This window comes from Cygnus olor, chromosome 15 (genome assembly GCF_009769625.2).
Source record: "Cygnus olor isolate bCygOlo1 chromosome 15, bCygOlo1.pri.v2, whole genome shotgun sequence".
In the NCBI taxonomy this organism is placed as follows: domain Eukaryota; kingdom Metazoa; phylum Chordata; class Aves; order Anseriformes; family Anatidae; genus Cygnus; species Cygnus olor.
The window spans coordinates 13170837-13195456 of record NC_049183.1 but is presented as its reverse complement, the minus strand read 5'-3'; the positions used below and the strand labels follow the sequence as shown (position 1 = coordinate 13195456).

The 24620-nt window shown below is 40.1% G+C and overlaps 1 protein-coding gene across 1 annotated transcript in view; it reads left to right on the top strand.

The window, feature by feature from the left end:
* GNA12 (G protein subunit alpha 12) overlaps positions 1 to 21405 on the top strand; it is a 43164-nt gene extending 21759 nt beyond the window's left edge. Inside the window, exons 3-4 of the mRNA XM_040574953.1 lie at positions 13279 to 13329; positions 14277 to 21405. Coding sequence (XP_040430887.1) covers positions 13279 to 13329; positions 14277 to 14846 — 621 coding nt within the window. The 3' untranslated portion in view covers positions 14847 to 21405. The remainder of the gene's footprint in view (positions 1 to 13278; positions 13330 to 14276) is intronic.
* Positions 21406 to 24620: the final 3215 nt, after the last annotated feature.

Genomic DNA, 24620 nt, shown 5'->3' with positions numbered 1-24620 from the left:
GATATTCTGAGAGTGGAAAAGTCCTTTTGGCTCCCAATTCTTGAGAGTAAATGCCACCCTGCTTTGGGAAATAAGCTTTCATTTTATTATGCATAAAATAATTCTAAAAAATACTTCTGTCTGTCTTTGCAGAATTGTTGTTCTAAGTCCTAATTAGTGCTACTCTAAATCTTGTGGGACTGTATTGAATATAAGGATTTGTTCAGAGCAAGTACAGCTGTAATTAATCTTTGCATTCCCATCAAGAAATGCTGGCACATGCTGTGAGAAACAAGGAAGGAAATTTTCGGTTCAGGCTGTCTGAGCCAGTACCCAACTGCAGCTAAAAACCACGGGAGCAATCTTTTTATCCCTTTCTAGTGCCCAGGAAAGATCTGAGCAGAGAAATTCAGCTCAGGGAGCAGACTTGAGCTTTCAATTGTACCCTTTAGTTTCCACCTTCAGAAGGTTTCTAATGGAGCTCAGTAATTCAGGAGACTTCAAAATTGGCAACGAGTGGCTCCGTGGAGGTTCCCAGTAATGAGAATGTATTCCAGAAGTCTGAACAAGTTAGGGGTGTTTAAAGGTGTGCTCTTTATGTGACTAAAAGAGACTAATAAACAGTTCCCACTGAAATTTGGTGGAAGCTAGAGAGGACTCCCATCAAATACAGCAGGGTAAAACCACGGCAGTGCATGGGGACAGTGACTTTTCTTCTAGTCACAACAAAATACAAGCATAATACAGCAGCGTATGTTAATATTTAATTGTTTACACTGGAGTCTAAAAACAATTACAGAATGCTGTTTCTGATGGAAGGGTTCCACTTGTCAGATGGGATTCAGTCCTTTAATCTTGAAAATCTAGCTGAAGTGGAGACTGAATTCATGTTCCTATGACACAGGTTTTCAGAGGTTTTGGTGTATTAAAGCTACATACAGTTCTTCAAGATCCAGCTAGAAACAACATAGCTCTGTAAAAGAAAAGAGGGAAAGAGGGCTCCTGCTGCTTCTTGTGTGCTCTATTAGTGCTTTTCTGCCCCCACAGGTGGTTTGGGGAGTTGGGGGGCGCTGCAAAAGAAGTGGTGAATAGTTTTCTGTACACCCTTCTCCCTGGCTTGGCTTAGTGTGCACTCAGAAGAGTGGTGCTCTGCTTTTTCATACTAGTTCTGGACCTCGTTCTCTGCCTAAATTCAGGGCTGAGAGCAAGGGTGACTTTAGTGCTTTTCAAATGCTCTGAGATATTCCCTTGAGAGGAGGAAAAAAAAAAGAGGTTGTTAAGGCTTGGATTTTTTGAAGGGGCCACTGAATTTGGTAGAATAAGGGTTATTGAGTGCTTTAAAGCTTTCCTGGTTTCTTGATTCCACATAGCTTACAGTAACAAGTACCAAGCACAGATGAACAAATAAGTGAAACATTGAAAACTAGGAAGTCTCACTGTCATATTTCCTGGGTTTTTATATGTTTGTAAAAAGAGAACATTTGAAGTTGTTCTTAATTCACTGTCAGTGTGACATGTTACATTTAATAAGCCTATTTATTTTAAAAGATGGGACCTGCTAGAATGCTGAAAAGGAAAATGCAGGTAGGATAATCACGTAGCGATAACTTGCTGTTTTGTGTTCATCCAGCTATCCAAACCTTCATCTTTTTGCAACAACTTCTTGTAAAGAGCAACTTTCTTCAATCTACTGTTCTTCTGTTATCTTCCCCTCTTCCTACTCCTTCCCTCCCAGGCCTGCTGTGCTTTATAACATGGAGTGTTGCACTCAGCGTGTCTGCAAGGCTTGAGCTTAACTTAGGCTGTAGTTCTGTGACAGAGCAGTCATGGTGAGTGATAGGACATCATGGTTTAGGGAGTTCTGCCCTGCACTGTGTTCTTGTTTCTGTTGGCATAAGTTGTTTTTGGAAGCTGTGCTGTAATCTGGGAGGTTGACCTGAGGTAGGGTGCAGCCGTAGGGTTGATTGTTAGAGCAGCTGAGGCAGTGACATGCTGGGGCATTGAGGATGGACCAAGTAGCTGGTGTCGCATGTGAGCACAAGTCACCTTAATGTCAGGCCTGCCAGGGAACGAGGGCAAGGTCTTCCTCTGCTGGCACTTCCTCCAGGCAATTGCTCCTTTCCTTCGTAAAACCTTCCTGATGCCAAAATAGGATGTTAGTTCCACAAGGATGCTGTTTATTTTTTTCAAATGTTTGTGCTCCAGGTTATCAGTGTATCACAAGTGTTTGTGTAACGTTCAAAGACAAGGCTCAGTTTCACATGTATTGAACATAGAGAAAGAGGTAAGCAGGTGGAAGGAGGAGACATAGTATCTGAGTTGTAATTTTTTTTTTTGAGTCTGTGAAATTATAGTTGTGCAGCAGTGGAGGATTTTCATACCTTAAGTGACTTAAGGATGCATCTGAATGTGATAATGCTCCAGAAAAACTCTTGGGGTTCCATAGTGCCACAAACTGACCGGCTGCCAATTGAACACCTATGGAAGGAGCAGAGCTGTAGCCTCCTCAAAGGAGGAAGAATAAGTTTTGGTTCAATACTCTTCCCCTTTTCTGAACCTGCACTATCTGGGAAAGCTTTCCATTACAAAGGCAGAAGGCAGCCTCATTTCTTCTCAGTAGTTTGCAGCTCTACTTAAAGCAGCTCTGTGGAGTAAACATAGTTTGCTCTATTATTGACTTAGTATTTGAGGGAGGGGAAGAAAACTTCTTGGAAACATCATGCAAGATTTTCTGCTTGAGAAAGTGGAAAACACGTTGCTCTGAGAAGTAATTTATTGACACCTTTCAAATGTCTCCTCTGTATACAACACAGATTCCTGCAGTTCAGACTGTGGCAGACTTGTGCTTCACTTGGCTTTACTCCTGAACAAACTGTTGGTGTTTGTCCTTAGAAGGTCTGCTCTTCACCCCACCCCCAAAGCCTCTTAATTTGACTTGCTTTCCATGATACTCACTTAATTCTAGTTGGGAAAATTCAGTAAAATATCTGGCTGAAACAAATGTTGGTTTATTGATGGAACTCTTTCACATTTAATTCTGTCTCTGATTTGTGTGAATTTAAGACTTTGATCCATCTATTTTCAGTTTGGTCAGAGTACAGTATTGAATTAATAATGATGTTATGTGTGGATTTATTGGGCAGGAGGCGAGAGAATAACTTACTGTGTCCTCTTTTTCTGTCATCATCCTCCTGGTCCAGCACATACGTTCTAGGTTGCAAGGAGTTCAGGTGGCTATGCACATGGCTGGGCAGATTCCCCATCTGCGCTTCAGTAGGATGTGACCAGGGCTTTAGTCCGGATTTTTTTTCAATAGTCTAGTCTGCTCAGCAGCTTGTAGAAGTTTATCAAACCTCTTTCAGTTCCCGCTGTGGTTTTGTTAATTTGCACATGTAAATCAGGCCTTAAGGGTGGAAGGTAAGTTGCTTATTCCAAGTCACTTATTTCAATTATTAGTAATTTACTTTAGATTTGTTTTAATATGCTTATAGTACTTGATTTTTATAAGGCAAATGAATTTATACACTTCAGGGTGAATAAGAATAGAGCTTTCCATCTGATACAGGTCTTCAATATTACTTTCCATGGAGGAAAAAAGCCCTCAAGTGGTTTCTAAAAGCCTGAACTTCATGATAGTAGCTTTTAATGATTAAGGGCTGCGTCAAAGAGCTAAGATGTAAGTGCACATGAAAATTGGATGGATTTGTCAACAATACAGCTATTGTTCATGCGGTTACCAATCCCACATCATCTTGTGAGTGTTCGCTCAAGGATGTTTGATCCTTTAGTGAGTCAGTACCTGAGTACCTGTAGATTTCAGCTCAGGTAAGTTCATTCCAATTTTGGCTTAATAAGTGAAATTAATAGTGTGAGTTTGTGCAGTTGGATGAAGTCAAAAATGCAGGAAAAGCAATCCTTAATATTTTGAAAGAGAACAAGTTCTGAAATTAAGTAATAAATTTAAGTTACTTGAAATCCTCTTACTAAAATATCAGTGGTGCTGAGGTTTAACTGCATATTTAGAAAAACATCTCCTTCTCCCACCGTGACAACCTTCATTTAGGAGGAATATATTTGTAAGAATGGATATATCATGACTGGATGTAAGTAAATACTGTAGTGAGGTAACGACTGTAAATCAGATCACAGAGAAAACTTGAGATTGTGAATAGAAACTGAAGTCTGTTTCAGATCATCAGAGGCAGAGAAGTTCACAATCCCTCATTTTCAGGGATCATGCGCTGTTGTGACTGGCACTGGAGCAGGAGAGATGGGGTTATAGGGAAGGCAGTCACTTGCTGAATTCCCATCTCACTATTAAGTGGGTGAACTGAGATGCTGAGTGGCTTCTCAGTACTGAGAGAAATTCCACTGATTTGAGTAGTCACTAGCAAAGCAAGCAAGCAAAAAAGGTGAATTTTGTAGCTAAATGTTAGTCAGTCTCTTAGAATTAACAAAAATCAAGCTGTTACTGAAAAAGGTGAGGTTATTTGTTTCCAGGGTAAATGAAAATTTTTCTGAAAATACAGAAACAGAAAGTGGTTAGAGAGGAATCCCCCGAAGACTTGTAAGTCCTGTGTTCTGTGTAGTTGAGCCTGCTGAGAGCTGAGGTAGTGGACGTGGTGTAAAACTTGAAAATAATGTAAGCACAGTGGAGTGTGTTTTTTCTGCAGTTTACTGTCTGCACAGTTGCTTTTAAGGGAAACTGTTAAATAGCACACTGAAGTGTAACTAAGACTTAACTTACATTTTACGTTTTTGGTGAAAATCAGACTGAAGTAACTTTCAAATAATGAGCAGCTTTCTCAGTCTTGCAAGATCATCGTTTGAATCTGCACTGTATCTAAAAATGTCCTAGTTGCATACATAAAAAATGAGAAAACATTTTTAAAGCTTTTTTTTAAATAAATGTGTGGGGTAAATGACTCTTTCCAATCCTTGTAATTACCTTGACAACAAATTATAGAAAAATTCAGTAAAACATGTCTGAGGTGATGTTTTTATGGGAAGTGGAGCATTGGGGCACCTTGCAACAAATGCTTTGGTGTAGAAATGTTGTAGGAAGCATCGTTCTGTGCGATACTCAAGGTTATGCCTATTGTAAATGCATTCAAGTTGCTTAGCTTTCCAGCTGGCTGCCTGCCATGGAAAAGTCCAAGCTCAACATTCTCTCATGGCTGGTGTTAGCTGTTTTTTTCAGCCCACAAGATCTGAGATATTTATTTCCCATCCCTTTATCTGATAAAGTTTGAAAGGGAAACTCACTGGTAAACTTGTGATTTAGTCTTGATCAGATACTCAGCACTGCTGACCAGATTAATTAGTAAGTTAAGGCTTTTCTGTCAGCGTTTTTTCTAGTTCTGCAGATGTCTTCTGTAAACAAAGCAGGTTCAAGTCTGCATACTGAGCTGCTGAAAACAAAGCATGGGACTAAGGTCACTTAATGGGATTGTGCGTCGCTCCTGATGGTTTGTAGAAACATCCAGTTCCCTTTATATTATGCATTTGTTGGAAATACACATTTTTGCATGGCAGCTGCCCACTGAGAATAAATGGGATAATTTGCCAGTGATTGACCAGGAATTTGGATCTATCTGTCCAGCTACAGCTCAGGATTTTCTTTTAGCTGCTTTCAGTTGCCTTCCCTTATGCATTTCAGCCAACTGTGCTTGGAATGAAAAGTTGAGTTGGCATGCATTAGTTCAACTTCACGGAGAACCTCCGGTGTTGGAGATGAAAGGGTTCTTGCAGCAACTCTAGACAATGTAGTCGCTTGGACAGTTGGCAGGGAAACAGGAAGGAATCCTTTCATGGGATGCTGGGGACTAGGTCTGTCGTCTGCTTGTGCCAGGGTGAGTGTGTGAGCTGGGCACGCAGCTGATGTTGGATACAGCAGTCAGGCTTTTATCGTTGTTTAAATATAACTATGTTTATTCCACATGAATTAGGTATATGTCTCCTTATATCTGTTCCCTGAATCTTGCTAGCTGCTAGTCAGTGAAGGCTACAAAGTGCTAAATCACTAATGTGCAAGTCTGGATAAGGATTTCTCTAGAATTTAAAAAAAATAATAAAAGAAAAAAGCAATAACTTAACTCTATTATTTTGCACCTGTGCGCCTTAGTTTGTGTCTTAGTTTTGTGGGTGGCCAGTACTATTTCTTTGCTGTTCACACCTGCTTTTCTTCCTGTCAATGCAAGTCTGTGAAGCAGGGATAGCGGTGAAGAGGAGGCGGTAGTAGAAATAAAATCAGAATGACAGGGATTTGTGCTAATGTCTCCTGAAGCTTGGAGTGTGGGATGAGCCTGTCTTAGTCTGAGAGAAAATTCCTTTCGTCCTTGAGGCACTTTTACTAGTGCGCATATTTGAGACAAATGGACAGAATTGTTAACTTACTATCAAGAGTAATTTATCTCCTCTACATCCTGCTGCGGCAGAAACACCTAGAGTTTCAGGGAAAAAAAATGATTTTTTTCCTTGCATTTCCAGAAAGAGGTGCTGTACTCAATTGCTGCTAAAAGCAAACGGATGTAGGAGTTGAGGAGTTCTTGTGGTGAAGGGTGCTTCTAAAGCTTCCCTCACAGGGGCCCACAGTTCTTATTGATGATGTGGGAGCTTAGATTAACCTGGATTTTTGGGGAGGAATGAAATAAGTATTTGATCATGATTTTTTTTTCATGGGCTGTGAAGCATACAGCTTGGCCGGCGTGTCATATCTCAGAGCAGGATGAGTTTATAGAAAGCCATCCTGACTTGGACAGGCGAGCAGATTTTTGCATTGCCTGTTTGTACTGAGCTGACAAATAAAGAGTTTAAAAAATATTTTTAGACTTCTAATATCTGATACTCGCACTGTACGACTGCAGCAGAAAGAAGAGGTAGCTTTTTCTAAAAGCTTGGAACCAAACGGTGCTTTTTTGTAGCTGGTATGTTTGTAGGGTACAGATAGCAGCAACTTGGATAAGCTCTGGAGTCGCTGGATGGGAGCCAGTAGCTCAGGCTGTTGTTAAGGAGGAAGTTAAGCAATGTTAGAGAAACCTGATATTGCTGTTATGTATGGCTTAAATAGCGAGAAGTGGTTAGTCTCTGCCTTGGAATTGGGGATTGATTGAAATATTGCTGTTTGCCTTGCGTCAGTGAGGGTCAGTGCCCATAAAGGATGTAGATATTATCTATAAAAGGGAATTACGGTAAGAACGGGCATAAACATTTCAGCATTGCAGGGCAATTTTAGGTTACTCCAACATCCTTCTGAGTGAGTTCTGAACAAGCACAGGCATGCTTGTCTCCTTGGAAAATAACGCTTTAGAGTTCATCAACTGTTGTTGTAGAGAAGGGAACAGTTTAGGCTGTGGTCAATCCATGCCCTGTTACTAGTGAGGCTGAACAGAAGGACAGGTTCAGAAGTAACCTGCTGAAAGAGCATGCAGGGCATTTGTTAATGAGCAGGGTTATTTGTTTGTAGTTGACCCTCCTGAGAGTTTTCAAAGGGTTTATAAAGGGTTTGTCTCTTTCCCTTGGACCAAACCAGGCTGTGTAAACTGGAGTTTTGTCTGCATGTTCACTTGCAAAGGTTGTATGGATTATGGTGACAGGATGTTAACCTGCTTATGTCCAGCAGGTGTCTCTAAGGAAAGCACTTCCAGCATCTCTTTTTGCTGGTGGGGTTTTGGGTTTTAATCTCGGTACCGGAGAAGTGGCTGATCTAACAGTCTCTGACATTCTCAAATGCTAGTCTCGTGGTTCTTTTATTCTACTTCTGTGCTAGCAACCTTGCTGTTCCCTTGGGCATCTGCTTTGGATATATTGCTTTTACAGAACAGGCCCCTTACAATCAATAGGTGATTGAAACCCCAAGAAATGTGGAAAAATGAGGTTACAGCATCTGTCTGCGAAACAAAGATATTACCTGCAAATTAGCATTGCGTTTTCTGGTAGTATGTGTCTTTGCCAGTACTTTATATAAAGGCCAAATTTGGATGAAATAATGTACCAGTGCTTCAAGACCATCCTATTCACAGCATCACAGAATATCCAGAGTTGGACGAGACCCACAAAGATCATCGACTCCAACTCCTGACTCCACACAAGGCAACCTAAGAGTTAAACCATATAGGCATGTCTTTGAGATCTCCAGGGTTAAAGGCTGGGAGATTTCCAGACTTGCTTCTGGACTCTCCTGGATTTCCTCTGTGCTGCTGGAACATCTTACACTGTCTAAATGGAGCGCGTGATGCAAACAGCACCGTGCTTTTAGACAGATCTCCATTGCTTCCACCGCACAGGTTCAGATGCAGCTTGCAGTAGTTACTTACAGGATCTGTTTCTCTGTGTCTGTGTATTTGTGGGAGTCCTGTTAGATCTGTATTACGTGTTCCTTGAAGTATAACATTTCCTTCCTGTGTGGTTTAATTCATCATCTGAAACAAGCAAAGACTGACAGGTCTACCTTAAATTGTCTGCTCTAAATTTAGCAGCTAGAGACAGAATGATCAGGAAGGGCTAAATTAATATTACGTCAAAAAGGCCTTGGGACAAGGAAAGGAAAAAAGCCGATTTGGAACAGAAGGTCTGCTTTCAAGTCTTTTAGGATTTAAAGGAACTGCTTTTCAGAAGGAGAAGTTTGAGACGAGCCTATATTTTAGGGAACTGGACAATGGGATGTTTCATTATTAATGATCTAACCAATGTTACTTTGAATAACTGGCTGAGGGTTAGCGACAAGTTGATAAATTCTGGCCTTGCAGAACATTTTTTCTTATTTCTGAGCTTCTGTGTGTATTTTAAAGTGATCTGCGTATAATCTGTTGTGCATATATTTTCATGAAATGCAAACTATTTGGGAACTCTGCCCAAGTGTTTTCTACTTGTTTGATGTAACAGGGCTCATGAGCAGCAAAGGAAGTGATGCCAGTTTTGTTCTAGTATTTCTTCGGGGAGATTTCCTGTGTGTTATGAATCTAGCCTGAAGGGACAGAGGAGTTGAATTCAATTAGTTATTTTCTATGGTAATTATTTGGAGTTAAGACGATATTCATATAATGCAAAATACATAGAAGTAAATGCAATAGATATTTCTTAATATTGCGACTTTTGTCCCTTGAGATTTTTACTTGCCATGTTCATAATAATCTAGAATATAAAAAGAGCTTTAGAGTGCTATTTCAGGAAGCAAAAATGTTTTCATTTTTACCTTTCCTCCCTTTCTCTTCCACCAGTCACTTTTTAAGCAAATTGTACTATTTTTGTAACTTTACCAAACTTGATACTGCAGATAAGGCAGTTTAAAAAAAAATAGAAATAAAAAAATGAAGTCCAGTGGTGATGCTACATTGTGGAGCTTGTGGGCTCGTTATAGGCCTTGTGTTTGTGTTTCTCGATTCCCCCAGTTCCCAGATGTGCAGTGACTCATCCTGCTGAACAATGGGAACGGAGCCTTATTCCTTCACTTGGTCCCAGTTGGCAGAACAGTTACTCAGAGGATATGTGTTGCAGAGGGAGAAGAGATTAGCAGTGGGAGAATGAATCATCCGAACATTTGTGGTAACTCTTGTGTGGTGACCAAGAAGTTAAGAAAGGCTTACGGTCTATGCTCTTGTGTACTAAAAAGGAGTATCTGAATTATGTATGTTTCATAACGCAGAGCATGTTCGTCCCAGACAGTACTGAGCAAAGATGGAAGACGGCATTTTGACATCTTGATTAATTATCAAGGGGGGAAAAAAAAGCTAGCAGATGACCATCATTTATTTTGCTGTTGGTACACATCTCAGGATTTGTTGATAGAACTTTTGAAATGTGAAATGCTCTAATAGATCATAAGTTAAAAAATAACAAAATCCCAGCACTGACATGCTTCACTGACACACATAATGCCATGTCAGCTGAAATGAAATAGTGCCTTTCAGATTTCAAAAATATTATGTATGAATATTCTTAAATTATTTCTTTCAAAGGTAGTAGTACTCCAACAGTGGAATACAAGATTTGAGTCTTCCTTGAAAAGCCAGAGGCTAGAAAAACTTTAAACTTGTATGAAGGTGGTTGATCTTCAGGAAGTTTCTTGAGCTGCTACAGTTTTTCTTGACAAGCCAGCCTGTTAGAGGCCTGTTAGAGCTGTCCTGGACTTAATTTGTGTGATTTTTGTAAAAGATAGATCATGGGGTGTGTTTCCTTAGGTATTTAAGTACAGTATAAATAGTATAAAGGTTATATTGCTTGATTTCTGTTTTGCTGCCTGCAAGCATAGTTCAAAATAGATTACAGTGCCTGGAAAACTATTCAGCTTCTTCAGTTGAACCATTAAAATAGGTTAAAATAGTCAATCTATATAAAGATGTCTTTAATGTCAGAGTTAATTGCAAATATTAGCTGCTATATTTGTTGCTGCTTCTAAGGCAAGTTGTGCTGGTGAAGCAGAAATAACTGGCTGCGATGTGGAAAAGGAGGTGCTGAGCCAGCTCTTGAGTGCAGTTGACTGGTTGGGTGACTTTGGAGAATCTCTAAGAACTTGTGCTGAAAAAGCCAGAACAGGTTGCTGTTCTTCAGTGGCCACAAGAGAAAAATAGTTCAACGTGCGAGGGGCAGATGGTATTTTTTGGTTTCTGTATTAATTTGTACTGAATACAAAACCTGCCCTCATGACCTATTCTTAAACTATTTGTGTACTTGATAAATATACACACACTTAACAAATGTATGTATATAATACCCAAAGCATGTAAGCATACTCTGCATAATATTGATGGTACTCAAAGTTGCATTTAAGTACAGCTCGATAGGAAGCTAAATAACTTTAACTTTTAGATCCAATTAACGTTGCTTTCTATTTCCTCTGGATGATGAAAAAAATGAAAATCTAAATGATTGTTCAGTTAATACAATTGTTACAATGAAAAATATTAATACAAAAGTCATAAAACATGGAGTATCTCTATTTCCCTCATTTGAGTAATCTGTATTATTGCTCAAATAAGTTGGTGCTGTCTGCAGTTGTTCTGCTCTGCCAGGCTGATGAACTGAAGTGTCCCCCCATACCCCAGCTCCTCAGAAGCAACCAGCTTTTCTGTGAATCGGATAAAATGTTAAAAAAAAAAAAAAAAAAGTTACCCAAGAAGTCTTTGGAGCTGGAACTGACCCCATGCTGCTATGTTCCTGTGTTAGGGCTTTAATCGAGGAATCATCTTGAGAGTAGGGGGTTCTCAGTGTTTGTGTTTTGTTCAGCTTTTTTCTTCTTTTCAGGTTTGTGTGCTTTAATGTTCTGAGCTATTCTTAACTCTGAACCCTCTGGAGCTTTTGGGGGTTTTGTTGTTTTGACTGGAAACAGATATTTTGACTTAAGTACTGAGAATCTTTGAATTCTGTGCTGGAAGACAATATTCAGACTTCTTCAGAGCTGTCAGTCCCATCATATGTTGAGCACACCTGTTCAACAATCTGACTCGGTTACCCAGCTATCCAAGTATTTTGCAATTACTGCTTAAAATTTCTCAGAATTAATTATTTGGCATAATTACAACATTAGGAAGAGCTTCATAGAAAAATAGCGAAGTCTAGTTTCCTTAAATCACTGAATAAAAAATGTGTATTTTTCAATAACTAGATTTTCTCTTATAAATGTGCAAAACGTTAAATTGATCTGTGTGTGAGGCAGGAAGTAGAGGAGGCACAAGCCATAAATCAGGTAAATTTGCTTGTGTGTCACAGCAGTTTACGTGCATACAGCTGTTTCCTGTTCTCAGCGTGGGAGGGTGTATGAGCAAGGCAAGGACTCTTAAAGTGACTGGATAGAAAAAAAGGAACTAGTCGCATCAGAGACAGCCTGCTTGCCATCGTGTTGCACATCTACAAGCATTGTGCAGGACAAAACACAATAGATAGAGAAGGATTTTTTTAGCTTCAGTGACCTTTTCCGTTTGGGCTCTCCCATCTCTTAAATATGACTAATGCTGTACAGGAAGACCTTTTTCGTATTCATGCAGTCTGTGATATCTCTTCTGATCCCAAAGAGTGCCAAAAAATACAGGAAATTACTTTCACCTTATGAAAATTCATGATTGTAAGGAAGCTCTTAGAGCAATTGTTCTTTACAAACTTGCCCCCGCCCCTGGAAGAAGTCCTTTTTTAATGCCTTAATACTGTATATCTTTTGTGATACATATAGCTTTTTGCAAATATGTATGTTTTCCCTCCTTTATGAGAAGACGCTTCCAGTTTTAAATGTTAGGAAATAAGTTGCAGCTCCTTTTTGTCTTTGCCTGATGCTGAAAGTATGTCCTTGTGCAGTACATTGAATCCTCTGATCTCCAGTCTGATTCTTCAAAATAAACTGTTGTGTTGGCATCTGTTTGAAGTTGTACTGGAGGGGAATAATTTTGTTCCTCTGTCTCAGGCCTATGGTATGGAGGAGAATGTTCAGTTTAAGGATTTATATTGCTGTTGGAATCTGTGAGATGATATTTTGAGAATGTTCTCGTTCTAAATTAGTAACATGGTGAAGGCACCTACTGTCAGTTGTCAGTGCAAAGTAGCACTTGATTTGAGTGTAATAAACAGGCAAGCTTTTTAAAAAGATAAGTTCACATAAAAATACATTTTCTTTGTAAACATTGCTTATTCTTTTCAATATAACTGCTAAGGGGTCTTGTACAAGATCAGCAAATCTCTTATTAAAACCCTTGAGCCTAGAAGGGAAGCTGTCTGTAGAAGAGAATGTCCTTCATGATTGTGAATTATCACGAATCGTAGGTGGCTTGAATCTTTCACTTTTACTAAAGATATGCCAACCAGTCTAGGATATGCTTTTGTTCACTGTTACGAATTTCAAGCAAAATACATTGGTTTCTAATGAAGGGGTTTATTTTTACTTCCACCCAGTGTCATTTAACTGCCTTGATTGTACAAGAGAAAAAACCTCCTTTAATCCAAAGCAAAGAACCGCCTTTAATAACACTTTCTTTTCATTGTAAAGACTTACTAGGTAACTTTGAACACTTTTTCAAAATTCTACACAACTTTGTTTTTTCTACTAGTAACAGAACTGTTTAGAATAAATACTAGCTCACCTACACGTCAGTAGCAAATTATAGCAGCTCTGCTTCATTATCAGCAGTTTACGTGAGTTAAGCAATGGGGTACTTCTGTTGTTGCAACTCCTTAAGCATATCAGGATGTAGTCCAAACTTCCATTTGTGATATAGCTATGTTAGACCTCGATGTTGGAAAGTGGAAGTGCAATAGTTCCATTGGATTTTCTATCCTAGAAGTACACTAAGTTTCCATCTCTTTCTTTTTCTCTAGGGAGAATCAGTGAAATACTTCCTGGATAACCTGGATCGGATCGGTCAGCTGGTAAGACATAACTTCTCTTTCTGTACCAAAAGTGCTCAAGGATGAAAGCCTTGATATGTTATAATTAATGCCATAATAATAATAAAGCATTAAATAACTTTATCGAAGTCCTTTAGGAATAGTGACTTCTAGCTTTATGAAACTGAAGCTTAGTATTTAATCGATATTTTTTGACAGATTAATATTATTTATGGAAGCTGCATTTATGCACATTTTTTTTGTCAATCCTGTGTAGCCTCTGGATCTCATTGTCTTTTCATGATTATCTGATTGCTGGTACTACTAAAGGTAGCAGAATGAAACCCTACCAAATAAAAATTTACTACTGTACAATTCAAAATGAGTAATGAAAATATGTCAGATTTGGAGAACAAAGAAAAGAGGTGATTTTTCCGAAATAGTAACTGTGATAAGTGTGTGAAGAACAAATTGCTCTACAGTGGTGGGCTGTGCCACATCCTGCAATAGAATGTGTTGCTTTACTCACTGGTCAGGGACTGTGAACCTGGGAGAATTATTTCCATTAAAACTTGCAAGATACCCTTTGTGAGAGCAAAGAACTGAAAAATTCAGTTTCAAAAAACAAAATCCTTGCAGTGGCGTTTTGGAGATCAGCTTTACAGAACACTACCTAACTAATGATAACACTGTGGCTAAGAATTTCATAATGGTGAAATAGTCTTCAGCTTGAAAATGTGATGCTTGGAGTACAAGAACAAGAGTGTTGGTCCTAAATTGTTGTTCTCGTACATCTCAGGATCTTCTGTTAGTTGTTTAACCATGTGTTGAGGTAAATGGTCGGCAGTCCATTATTTTAAGTTGAATATTCATTCTTCACTTGATAATTAAAAAATAAAGGCCTCTTGATTTTTTTCTCCCATTCTATATTTTGACATTAACTGGCATTTTTGAAGGATTTTTTGACACTCTTCTCCTTTCTTTTACAGAATTATTTCCCCAGCAAACAAGATATTTTGCTGGCTAGAAAAGCCACCAAGGGGATAGTAGAGCATGATTTCATCATTAAAAAAATACCTTTCAAGATGGTGGATGTAGGTGGACAGAGATCTCAGCGTCAGAAGTGGTTCCAGTGCTTTGATGGAATAACTTCAATTTTGTTTATGGTCTCCTCCAGTGAATATGATCAGGTTCTCATGGAAGACAGGCGCACAAATAGACTTGTGGAGTCCATGAATATCTTTGAGACAATAGTTAATAACAAGCTTTTCTTTAACGTTTCTATTATCCTATTCCTCAACAAGATGGATCTTCTTGTAGAGAAGGTAAAGACTGTCAGCATTAAGAAGTATTTCTCGGACTTCAAAGGGGACCCTCACAGGCTAGAAGATGTTCAACGTTATCTGGTGCAGTGCTTTGACAGAAAGAGGAGAAACCGTAGTAAGCCGCTCTTCCATCACTTCACCACTGCCATAGACACTGAAAACATCCGCTTTGTGTTTCATGCTGTGAAGGACACGATCCTTCAAGAGAATCTGAAGGATATTATGTTGCAGTGAAGGAGAGCAGTCCATGTCTTGTTAAAATTTGCTGGAGGGTTAGATCAAAGTTTTTATCCTTTCTTTATGGCCCTTGCATGTGGTGTAGGACCCATGCTACTTACTTGGCTCAGGAATGCTGTAAACTAGCCAGTCCAAACAGAGGAGCTATAGGCCGAAGGAATCAAATGTTGATGGTAGCTACTGAATCATTTGGACTAGAAACACTACTGAAACATGGCCGTTGTAGGTTCTGTACCTAGTTTGGAATGCTGAATAACACAACCACCTTCTGCCTTCCTAGAAAACAAAATCTCTGACAAACCATGTATGGAAGACACTATGTTTTAAGTGAATATGCTTATTTTTCAGAGACACCAGTCATACAAACTGCCTTTTTTGTAGTTTGGAGGTGCTGAATTGATCAAACTAACCTAAACATAATGAGATTGGTAGCTGTCTTGGAGAATGTTAATGGAAGTTGCGTTCTTAACCCTAGGAATATAACCAGATCTTGTATGCATATTCAGTTTTGCCAAGGGTCTGGAATCCACTAATTAAGGTCGATGCACAGCTCTTGTCTGAAGGTTTTGCATGAGTATCCTGAAGCAAAAGTCTGAAACTGTATAAGGAAACCCATGTTGGAGTAAATTGGATGGGAAGTTGAGGCCTCGCTGGAGAAGGGTTTATTTTGCACTATGTGTAAAGGGTATTACATCATGGGGAAACTGATTTCCTTGGTGAAGCAGCCTGTGCTAGAGCACCTGACCCTGTCTCTGAACAGTGGGTGCTTGAGTGAGATGTACTTGGTGGAAATTCAGCACTGTGCTCACACCTGCAGTTTGGCAGTACTTGTGAAGGTTCGGTATCTCACATGGCAGAGCTTTATCTATATTCGGAAGTTTGGAACTGATTAAACTCTTACGCAAAGGCTTTGGTAGTACAGCAGCTGCTTGATTAGTTCCCAACAGTTGACTGTATAGGAAGTCCAAACATCCTAGAGATCCCAGTTTTACAGCTGCACTGATGGATTTGGGCAGCAAAACCTTGCTGTAAAATTAGCCCCTAATCTGTGTCTTAATGGGATCTCTAGCCTATAGTAATGCACATGTAGTTCTGAATACAGTCAAGGTTGGAGTTGCCCCTTTTGGGCAACGGTTTGTGTGTAAAATTGCAAGAGGCTATGAATAGTGTTGATATGAACTGTTAATTTCCTAGCTCTCTCAATCTGTGTAACTAACTATCAGGTGCCTTTTTTGTGTACAGACATATCAGGTCTTTTCTATTACAGTGGGGTGCATGGACAAACTTACAACCTGCCTTTTATCTCAGCATTGTAGTGCTATTTAGATAATTCTCAAACGTAGCTTACTGTTTAATTTTTTTCATGGTTTTTATCCAAGAATAAAACCTGAAGGGCTGTTTGTACCCATACAAAGGCAGCAGATTCTCTGGAGTTCTTAATCCCCACTGAGACTGCAATGGCATGTCAAAACAAGCAACGTTTTACTTCAGCTGGTGATCCCATGGGAAATGTGGTCTAAAAAACATGAAAGGACAACGGAACAGGATTTTAATTTGGATAAAATCTGGAATCTTTCTTCCCCTCTGAAGCTTGCAGATGTTGTATCAGTATTTTTGTGTAGCTTCCTAATGCAGCAGTCTTTTTTTTTGTGCAAGCTTCAGAGTGGAAAAGACGTGGCTATGTCGGCGTTATATAACGCAGTCTTGAGGTAAGAAGCAGTGAAAAGTTACAGACAGGAAAATCCAATTTAAATTTAAGCAAACTTAAACAGGAATTAGCTTCCTTGTAACAAGTCTTATTTTTGCCAGGACCAAGTCTGTCTTTTAAATGTTTATTCATTTTTAGCCTTGAAGGGGAAAAATGTCACATGACTGGTAGTCAGATGGGAGAGCTCTTCAGTTTATTACATTTGAAAAGGTAAATGCTGTAACCTTGGTTGGTGCAAATAAGTTTACTCATCGTATAAGGTTTATTTGTCTAAGCTAGCCCATTTGTTTGACTGAAGATGAAGATTATTCCAATGCTTTTAATTTTTCTTGGAGTTCCTGATAGTGGTTTCCACTTCACACGAGACACTGGGAAAAGAGGAGGCAGTCGTGGGCTGACCCGACTTCTAGGTTGACTTGATTTTATTTCCTAGTTTGCTGTGAACTTTATTCTTTCACTAAATTTTCTAGATGGGCTAATATGATGCTTGTCTTCTCAAATGAGTTAAGAATTCCCTTTCAACTCTAATTTTTTTTTCTCAAGAATTACCTCAGGTTTATGTCTGAATCTACTGTAGTTTTACCTGGGAGGCATAGTGTGGAATTTCCTGTTCTGTTTTTCTTTCCATGGTCATCCATGGTTTTGTGTCCATAGTCACTGTATGGGTTTAAAACTCTAAACAGAGCTAATAATGCAACATATACTTTAAGTAGCTTGATCTGCACCTGGAAAAGAAACAGCATGAGTTATCTCATATGGAGCTGTCAATCTTGCTAGTGATTTTCTGTACAAAGCAGCAGTTTTGCACAATAAATCAGAGTTCTAGGGAACCAGTTTGCTCACCTGTGGCCCATTATTGCCTTTCTTCTTTCTGTTGACAAAATGGGCCTAAGCATGATGCTCTAGACTGCAGATGAAAATCAGTGGTTTGGCTCTGTAGGCTCTTTTCTGTGTAACTTGGGTTTGATAGTGTTGGTTCATACCAGGAACCCAAGATCAGGAGACTCTTCATGCAAAAGTGAAGCCCTTCTCAAACTTGCAAAGGATTTGGACTGTGAGTGAAAAGGATTGTTTTTCAGGTGGCAGGTAAACTTCTTTGCTAAATATAGACTCTAGTTCTTGCACAACTGAGGTATTTTGTTTTTGTTTTTCAAGCTAAGTTGTAGTATAATAAAGCCAGAAAATCATGTTATGGTAAATCAGTTAATTACTAAAGCAGAATGTAGGTAGCTTAAGTTGTACAAGCATCTCAGGACAGGCTTGATCAGTTGCATAGTCCTTTCACAAGAAACAAATTAAAAAAAACTTTATTTTAAGTGACATCCTGGAGAACTTTGCAGGTAAACACAGCTGGAGAGAACATCTTTTTGTGTTAACTTTATAGGGTTATTGTTCATTTGGCTAGTCAGGAAATAGGTCACAAGCAGGATGATAATCAGATGGAGACCTTGAACAGCTACTTTTAAAAAAAAAAAAAAAAAATTCTGTCCATTCTCTGATGCTACAGGTCAGTGACCAGTGACGGGGTGTTGCAAATGGGTTGTCTCTTGCAAGGACAAAGAGAGGAAGTGCTTGCAGCTTGTGCCTGCAGGAGAAACTTACGTAATTGTGCAGTTTAAGTAGAAAAACTAACTAAATGGGAGTATTTCATCAAGCAGTACTTTGTATTTATTTTTAAGCTAACAAATTGCAGTGCTGTCATTTTCTGAACAATTCTGAGATGGCAATACCAGATGACAGTGAATTGGAATTTAACAAGGAAGAGTAGGAATAATTTCTATAAATGACATATTTAATAGGCAGTTATCACTTTAAAGCAATTAAATAGTTCCTAGTGTTGATTACAGAAATTACTGGCCACTCAGCTTCACACTACAACTCAAAGATGCTTTGAGTTTCATATGAAGAATTGAACTTATTCTGTTTGGTATGGCAGCATAGATTATTTGACGTGATAATAGTGTTTTTAAAAACTGAATATGTTGCTGCATCAAACCTAGAACTAGTCATGTTACAAGCATGAAGGAGCTCCTAAAGGCGTCCATTTTGACTTTCTGAGCTAACTAAAGCCTGAACCAAGCAGAGTGGAGAAATGTATACTAATTAAAAAAAAAAAAAGTAATGAAATGGTGTAGGAAGAGCTCATCTGTATGTGGCACTACAGACTAAAATTTCATTCCCCTGGGACACTTGAAATAGATTTTGATATGAAAAACTTTCCGTTTGAAATGCTACCCAGGTATTCAGTAGTCCTGGTTAGTGTAAAAAAAAAAAAAAAGAGAGAAATTAAAAGAATAGACATGGAACCACTGAAGAAACTGGCAGCCTTCCCCAGAAGATCACGTGAGAAAACGTGCCCTTTGCCTTCTTTAGGTGGCTGTATTCTGGATAATAACTTCATGTTTTGCAGCCTTTTCTGTGAATGTACCTTTTCAGTTCTGAAGAACCTATTGTGCTGGATAGAACTCAAGGAATTCCGTACAAGCTCCCTTTGATTTTCAAGCAGTGTGTTTGAACACATGATTTTTCTTATCAAATTTTCAGGAGTACTTTTCGGGTTGATGGACAATTTGATGTATGCCAGCTTGAGGCAAAAATGAGATATGCAATAATACCTCCCTACAGTGCAGCTTGTCCTGCAAACCAGACCTCTCATCCTGAGACCTCTCTTGGGTTCCTATGGGTTCAGTAGTAGCCTCTTTTCTATAACATTTTTCTAGTATAAAAACACATGGGGTAGTCAGGGATTTAATATAGCACTGCAAACGCTTTACCTCAGTACGCTCTTCATTACTTCTGTAACACAGGAAGTGGTGGGTAGGAGTGTTTCAGCAGCAGCCATAAAACATCTATGCCTACTTTTGTAAACGAGCCTATAACAGTGTTCAGGAATCGTGAAAACCGTCATCGCCTGGGCCACATTTGGGCTGGATTAATACCAACTCCATGCACTTCTAGATGAGGACTGTCTAGGCTACTGAGGAAATAATTGGCAAGACAATACAAAACGTAGTGCTTCTTAATATTACCTGTTTTGTAATTAGCTGGGGTGATCTCTGTGCTGTGAAGTGGGCACTTCTTTGTTTTGACACTAATTTATTTACATAGATGGAATTGACCAAAGCCAGGATGTTCGGAGCTGAAACTGCTGTTGTGCTAACCAGGTGATGCTCTCTCTTCAGTCATCTTGGTGCCTGGGCAATTTAGCGTGATTCTTAAAGTTTTTGTCTTCCTAACAGCGTTTGGAAAGCAGTATTGAAGTTTGTCTGTGTGTTGATATGCTTGTCGTCTTACTGGGTGGGGAGTGTGGAGGTATTAGGTTGTCAGTGCTAGCGGTTCTGTGCCTGGCTTGACAAACAGTATCGCAGCCTAGCTCTTGGCATATGCCCAAAGGTCATGTCTTCTGTCCGCCGTGAAATTAATCATGGTCGGAGAGGGGGGAAAAAAAAAAGAGCAGCACTGACTTCCAAGGTAGACATTCTGGTAAAAAGCCAAAGCATGTTGGAAGGGAGCAGGAGAGAGGAGCTATTTCCTAAACAGATCCCAAAAGCTGATGGTGCTTGAAGACTGTGTTGAACAGAAATGCCATCTGCATTGACCCCAAAAGGTTTGAGTGACTCCAGAGAGCTATTGGCTGTGAATTAACAGCAGCAGGCTGGCAAGGCTGGCCCTGCTGCAGCTGCACACCCTTCCGCTGTAAATCTCTCTTCATCTGCTCATAACTGGGTGCTAAAACTCAGTTCCTGCTAAAATATGGGATACAGATCTCTGGCCAGATGGTGCGTCTTACTCCTAACAGCTACTTAACCTTTCTTCAAGATACCAGAGCACGAGAAGCATTTCAGGGGAATGGCTAGATAAGATACTGTTTCCGTTATTGGAATAAAAACTACAATTGATGGAGAGTAAACTTTTTGCATAAGTAGGACCTAAGGGAGAGATTCTTCTGAGGGAAGGAACAGATTTTTGAATGGCACTACTGCTCTGCTTGTACCTCCGTCAGTCTTTTGTGCTGAGCTTATGTGTGGGTGGTTGGGGGCAAAAGCTGGCAGAAGACAGCAGGGAGAAGGGGGACGTGGAAGAGGAATGATCTTTTTGATAGTTCACAAGACTTGGAAAGCATGCTCGGTGATTATAGGTTTGAAAACGTGTTCAAACTCCTGCTCACACCGAAGCCATTAACAGTCTTTAGGATAATGAGCGTTTTTCTGATGTACAGGTTAAGTTATCTGGGATGTGTAATGAGCTTGAGTTGATGATCCATGTTAAGCAGTATTTCTGGAGACTCCACTTAACAAAATGGCTAGTATTTATTGCTCTTGTGATGAGTTGTCTTGTTTATGGAATCAATATGTATGAAAGCAAACTGACAAAACACCAACTTATCTCGTGACACAATCATGTAGCTAGGAAGCCAATTAACGTTATCTTTTTATTCTGCAATTTACTTGCTCTGTGGTGCCTATGCATTGTAATACGCATACTATGCAATATCTTTTTTTTGTTTAAACCAGTTCACTGCATTGGGCAAGAAAGGCCTGAGTTTAGCCTTAATTTTCTAACAATCACAGGAAAGTTCTTTAGAAACAGTGACAAATTAAAGAAGGTAAAAAAAAAAAAATGCATAAATTAAAAGCACAGTTCCAGACTGCTCACGTAAGTGTCTTTCTAGCACCAAAACAGCATCCACAATAGAAGCAGCTACTTGCTGTAATAGTTTCAATTTATGAAAACTGTGTACTAGATAAAATTATATTGTGATGTGTAAAAAGTGTATTTTATAGCTTTGGTGACTTAGTTTACTGTTTTGTATATATGAATTTTATAAATCTATTAAAACTTGACTTGTTACACTGTTTTTCATGGCTTTTATCTTTCAACAGAGTCTAGAGAATGACTTGCTTTGAAAAATTTTCTGCAAAAAGCTGCTTTTTGAATAAATAACAGCACGGGCTGCATGAAACTACAGCTGTCATGCAATAAAACCTTGTTCTCTAATCTTTATGCATCTCCCACCTCTCCGGTTCTGGTCTGAATAATTCTTCCTGAATGTGTCCAGGAATTGAAGGCTGGTGAAACATTAACCTATAAAAAAACTTCCAACTCATTCATCTGTGACATTTCAGTAAATGTTTTAGACATTAGGACTGATGGGAAGGGGAAGGGAAGACACAGCTTGAGTTTGTGCTTATGTATTTTAAGCTCAGCAAGAGAAGACAACTAAGCTTGAGCTGGCAACACCTGCTAGACATTTCTTTTCTGCTGTGTACTATCTGATAATAGCCATAGGAACTATCCTTGCTTCTTTTTCTGGTGCCAGTCCCTTCCTTACTTGTGTGCTGTGGTATCTTTGTGCTACGGTGCAGAACCATTGACCTTTGAGGAGTTCTCAGCATCCCTGTTGTACAGGATTGCTGTCACGGCATCAGCTAAGTCTGCCAGAATTTGAGCTCCAGTTCTTAGGAATGCTGTTAACCTTTCATGCTTGTACTCTGAAAAGTCACAGCTGACAAATTTTGTGGCAAATCTTAATTGTTTCTTGTGTGAACTGTTAATGCCCAATCAATTTCATTGGCAGGTGCACAATTTAAAAGAGTCTATGGAGCAATGTTTGTCCTTTCACTAATCACTGGAAATATTAGGTCCTCAGCTACATCAGGCTTCTGGGAATGGCTGCCTTTTTTCCCCTGGAGGTGCCGAGCACTTTCAGGTGACAATGTGTTTTGCCAGCAGTCAGCATCCCTGAAAATGAGGGCAAGTGAATGGCAGATTCGTTATGAGCTTGTAAGAGGTTCCCAGGTGTGATCTCATAGTGTGATCTCATACTTCCTAGTTTGAGAGACCCTCAGCAGCAGCACAGCTCCATGTGACCTCTTTTGTTGGCTCTGTGAAAGCAAATTGTCCCTTTTCTGGGAAGAAGTACTCCAGTGCATTACAGCCCTACAAGACAGATGAAGTTTGGGCTGGAAGGTTACATGAAGGATCATCTAATTCCACCCCCCTGATGTGGTCAGGGACACCTCCCACCAGACCTGGTTGCCCAAAGCCCTTATCCAGCCTGGCCTTGAGCACTTCCAGGGGTGGGGCATCTACAATTTCTCTGGGCAGCCTGTGCCAGTGCCTCACCACCCTCACAGTAAAGAGTATCTTCTGAATAGCTAAACTATATCTACCCACTTTTAGCTTAAAACCACTACCTTGTCCTATCACTCGACTCCCCAGTAAATGCCCCTCTCCACCTTTCTTGTAGGCCCCCTTACGTACTTGGTGTCTGAGCATTCATTACAGTTTCTTGAAGGGGAGACTGAGGAAAGAAACTAAATTCCTGTGCTTTCCAGCTCCAATCTTGTGTCTGACTATCTTGTAGACTTGGGAAGAAGTTTTATATAATTACTAACAAAAATTAGCAGATTTCTTTCCGTCTTCCTCAAGACTGACTGGCATCCTGTGAAACTGCACGTTGTTAAGGCAAGAAGTTATTAGGAAGACTATTCAGGAATTTTTACAAGAAGTAGCTTTAAAGCCTTAATTTTGCACAGCAGAAATGAACTTCAGTTAAAAGCACCATTACTAGGAGAGGAAGGTGGTCACATCTGCTGCTAAATCACAAAGGGCTGGGCATTGCCGATGAGACATCTGCAGAAGGCCCTGGCTTCTCCTCTCCCACCTTTGCAGTCAGTTACAAGCAATTTTACCTGTAACCAGGAAAAAGCCTGGCTTTTTTTTTTTTTTTTTTACCCCATGGCAGATGCATTGTATCCCCGCTCCCTTCAGTTACAGCAACTTCTTAAGAGTAAGAACAGAATGTTTTGCCAATTTATTCTTCAGAAAAGATATTTGTCTTTATGAGCTCATAAAGTTATTAAAAGGCTGTGCTTTCTACTCCGTCTGGGATTATGGACCTCAGAAGTTGCTTCAAAATAAATTGGGCATCTCCTGATGGCAGCAGCAAGGTAATGTGCAGAATTCATTTCTAGATCATCCCATCAGGGCAGCAAGATGCCCTCGGGTCAGGAGGCACAGGCCGAAGGCACTGCCATGCCAGGACTGCAAGGGAGGCTGCTGCTGATCCTTCTGCTCCCAGCAACCTGCATCCATCCCTGTCCCAGTGCCCTGCTCCTTTTTCTTCCCGTCTTCCTGCAGGAGGCTCAACGAACTGAGGGGCTGCTTAACCTAACGCCTAGGTTCTCCTGCCCACTGCCTACCCTGTGGTGAAACTGCTCCTGGCCCACAAGTCAGCAGCCTGTTAGCTGCAAGTTACGTTGCTGTTCCCACACCGCTCTATGTAGAAGTATCTCCTCAGAAACCTGCTTTATTTGATAGTATGAGTGCTGCTTAAAATGCAGGGTATCTTATTTAGGGGCTTACCTTTGATATATTTTTTTCTTCTGTCAGCTGTTTTCTGCCCTGCTACACCCCCAGTACCTGCAGGAAAGAACAGGAACAGCCCTTTTGCGCCTTAGTCCTGGTTACCACCTTCATTTTTCTGTGTAGCCCTAGCCAGTCATGTTCCCCTCTGCAAACCAGGCTGCCCACTGGGGAGAAAGGAGAGGGTCCTTGCTCACACTGGTGTAGGCTTTATAAGCAAGGGTGAAGTATTACTCCCCTGTGTTTCGCTCCCTGTGCTTGAGTGCTGCTGGCTCTGGACAGTTGCTACAGCTCTGTGTGCCGGTGTTGTGATCCTGACCAGACGCTCCTGAGCACCCCAACCTTTATATTCCCAGGGACCAGCAGCTCTCAGACCCCTTCCTCACCTCCGCCTGCCAAAGGACTTGGACGTGTAACAGCCATTTTCTTTCTGCCTGGCACTGCAAGGCTGCGACCAGCCTGCAGGCCCTGCTGAGCTGCCACACAGGTAGGTGAATGGCCCTGCTTGTTTACTTCTTTCTTCTGGACAAGCTGAACTGATAAGTGGTGGTTCTGTCACTGGCAGTATCAAAATATCTTTTAGTGGTAAGTGACAGCTCTTCAGCCCTTATTTGTGCTCTCACAACAGAGCTAACACAAGTCTGTAAACTGAGTGTCACGTAGGGAGTTTCCCATCTGTGACTTGTGCAGCAGTG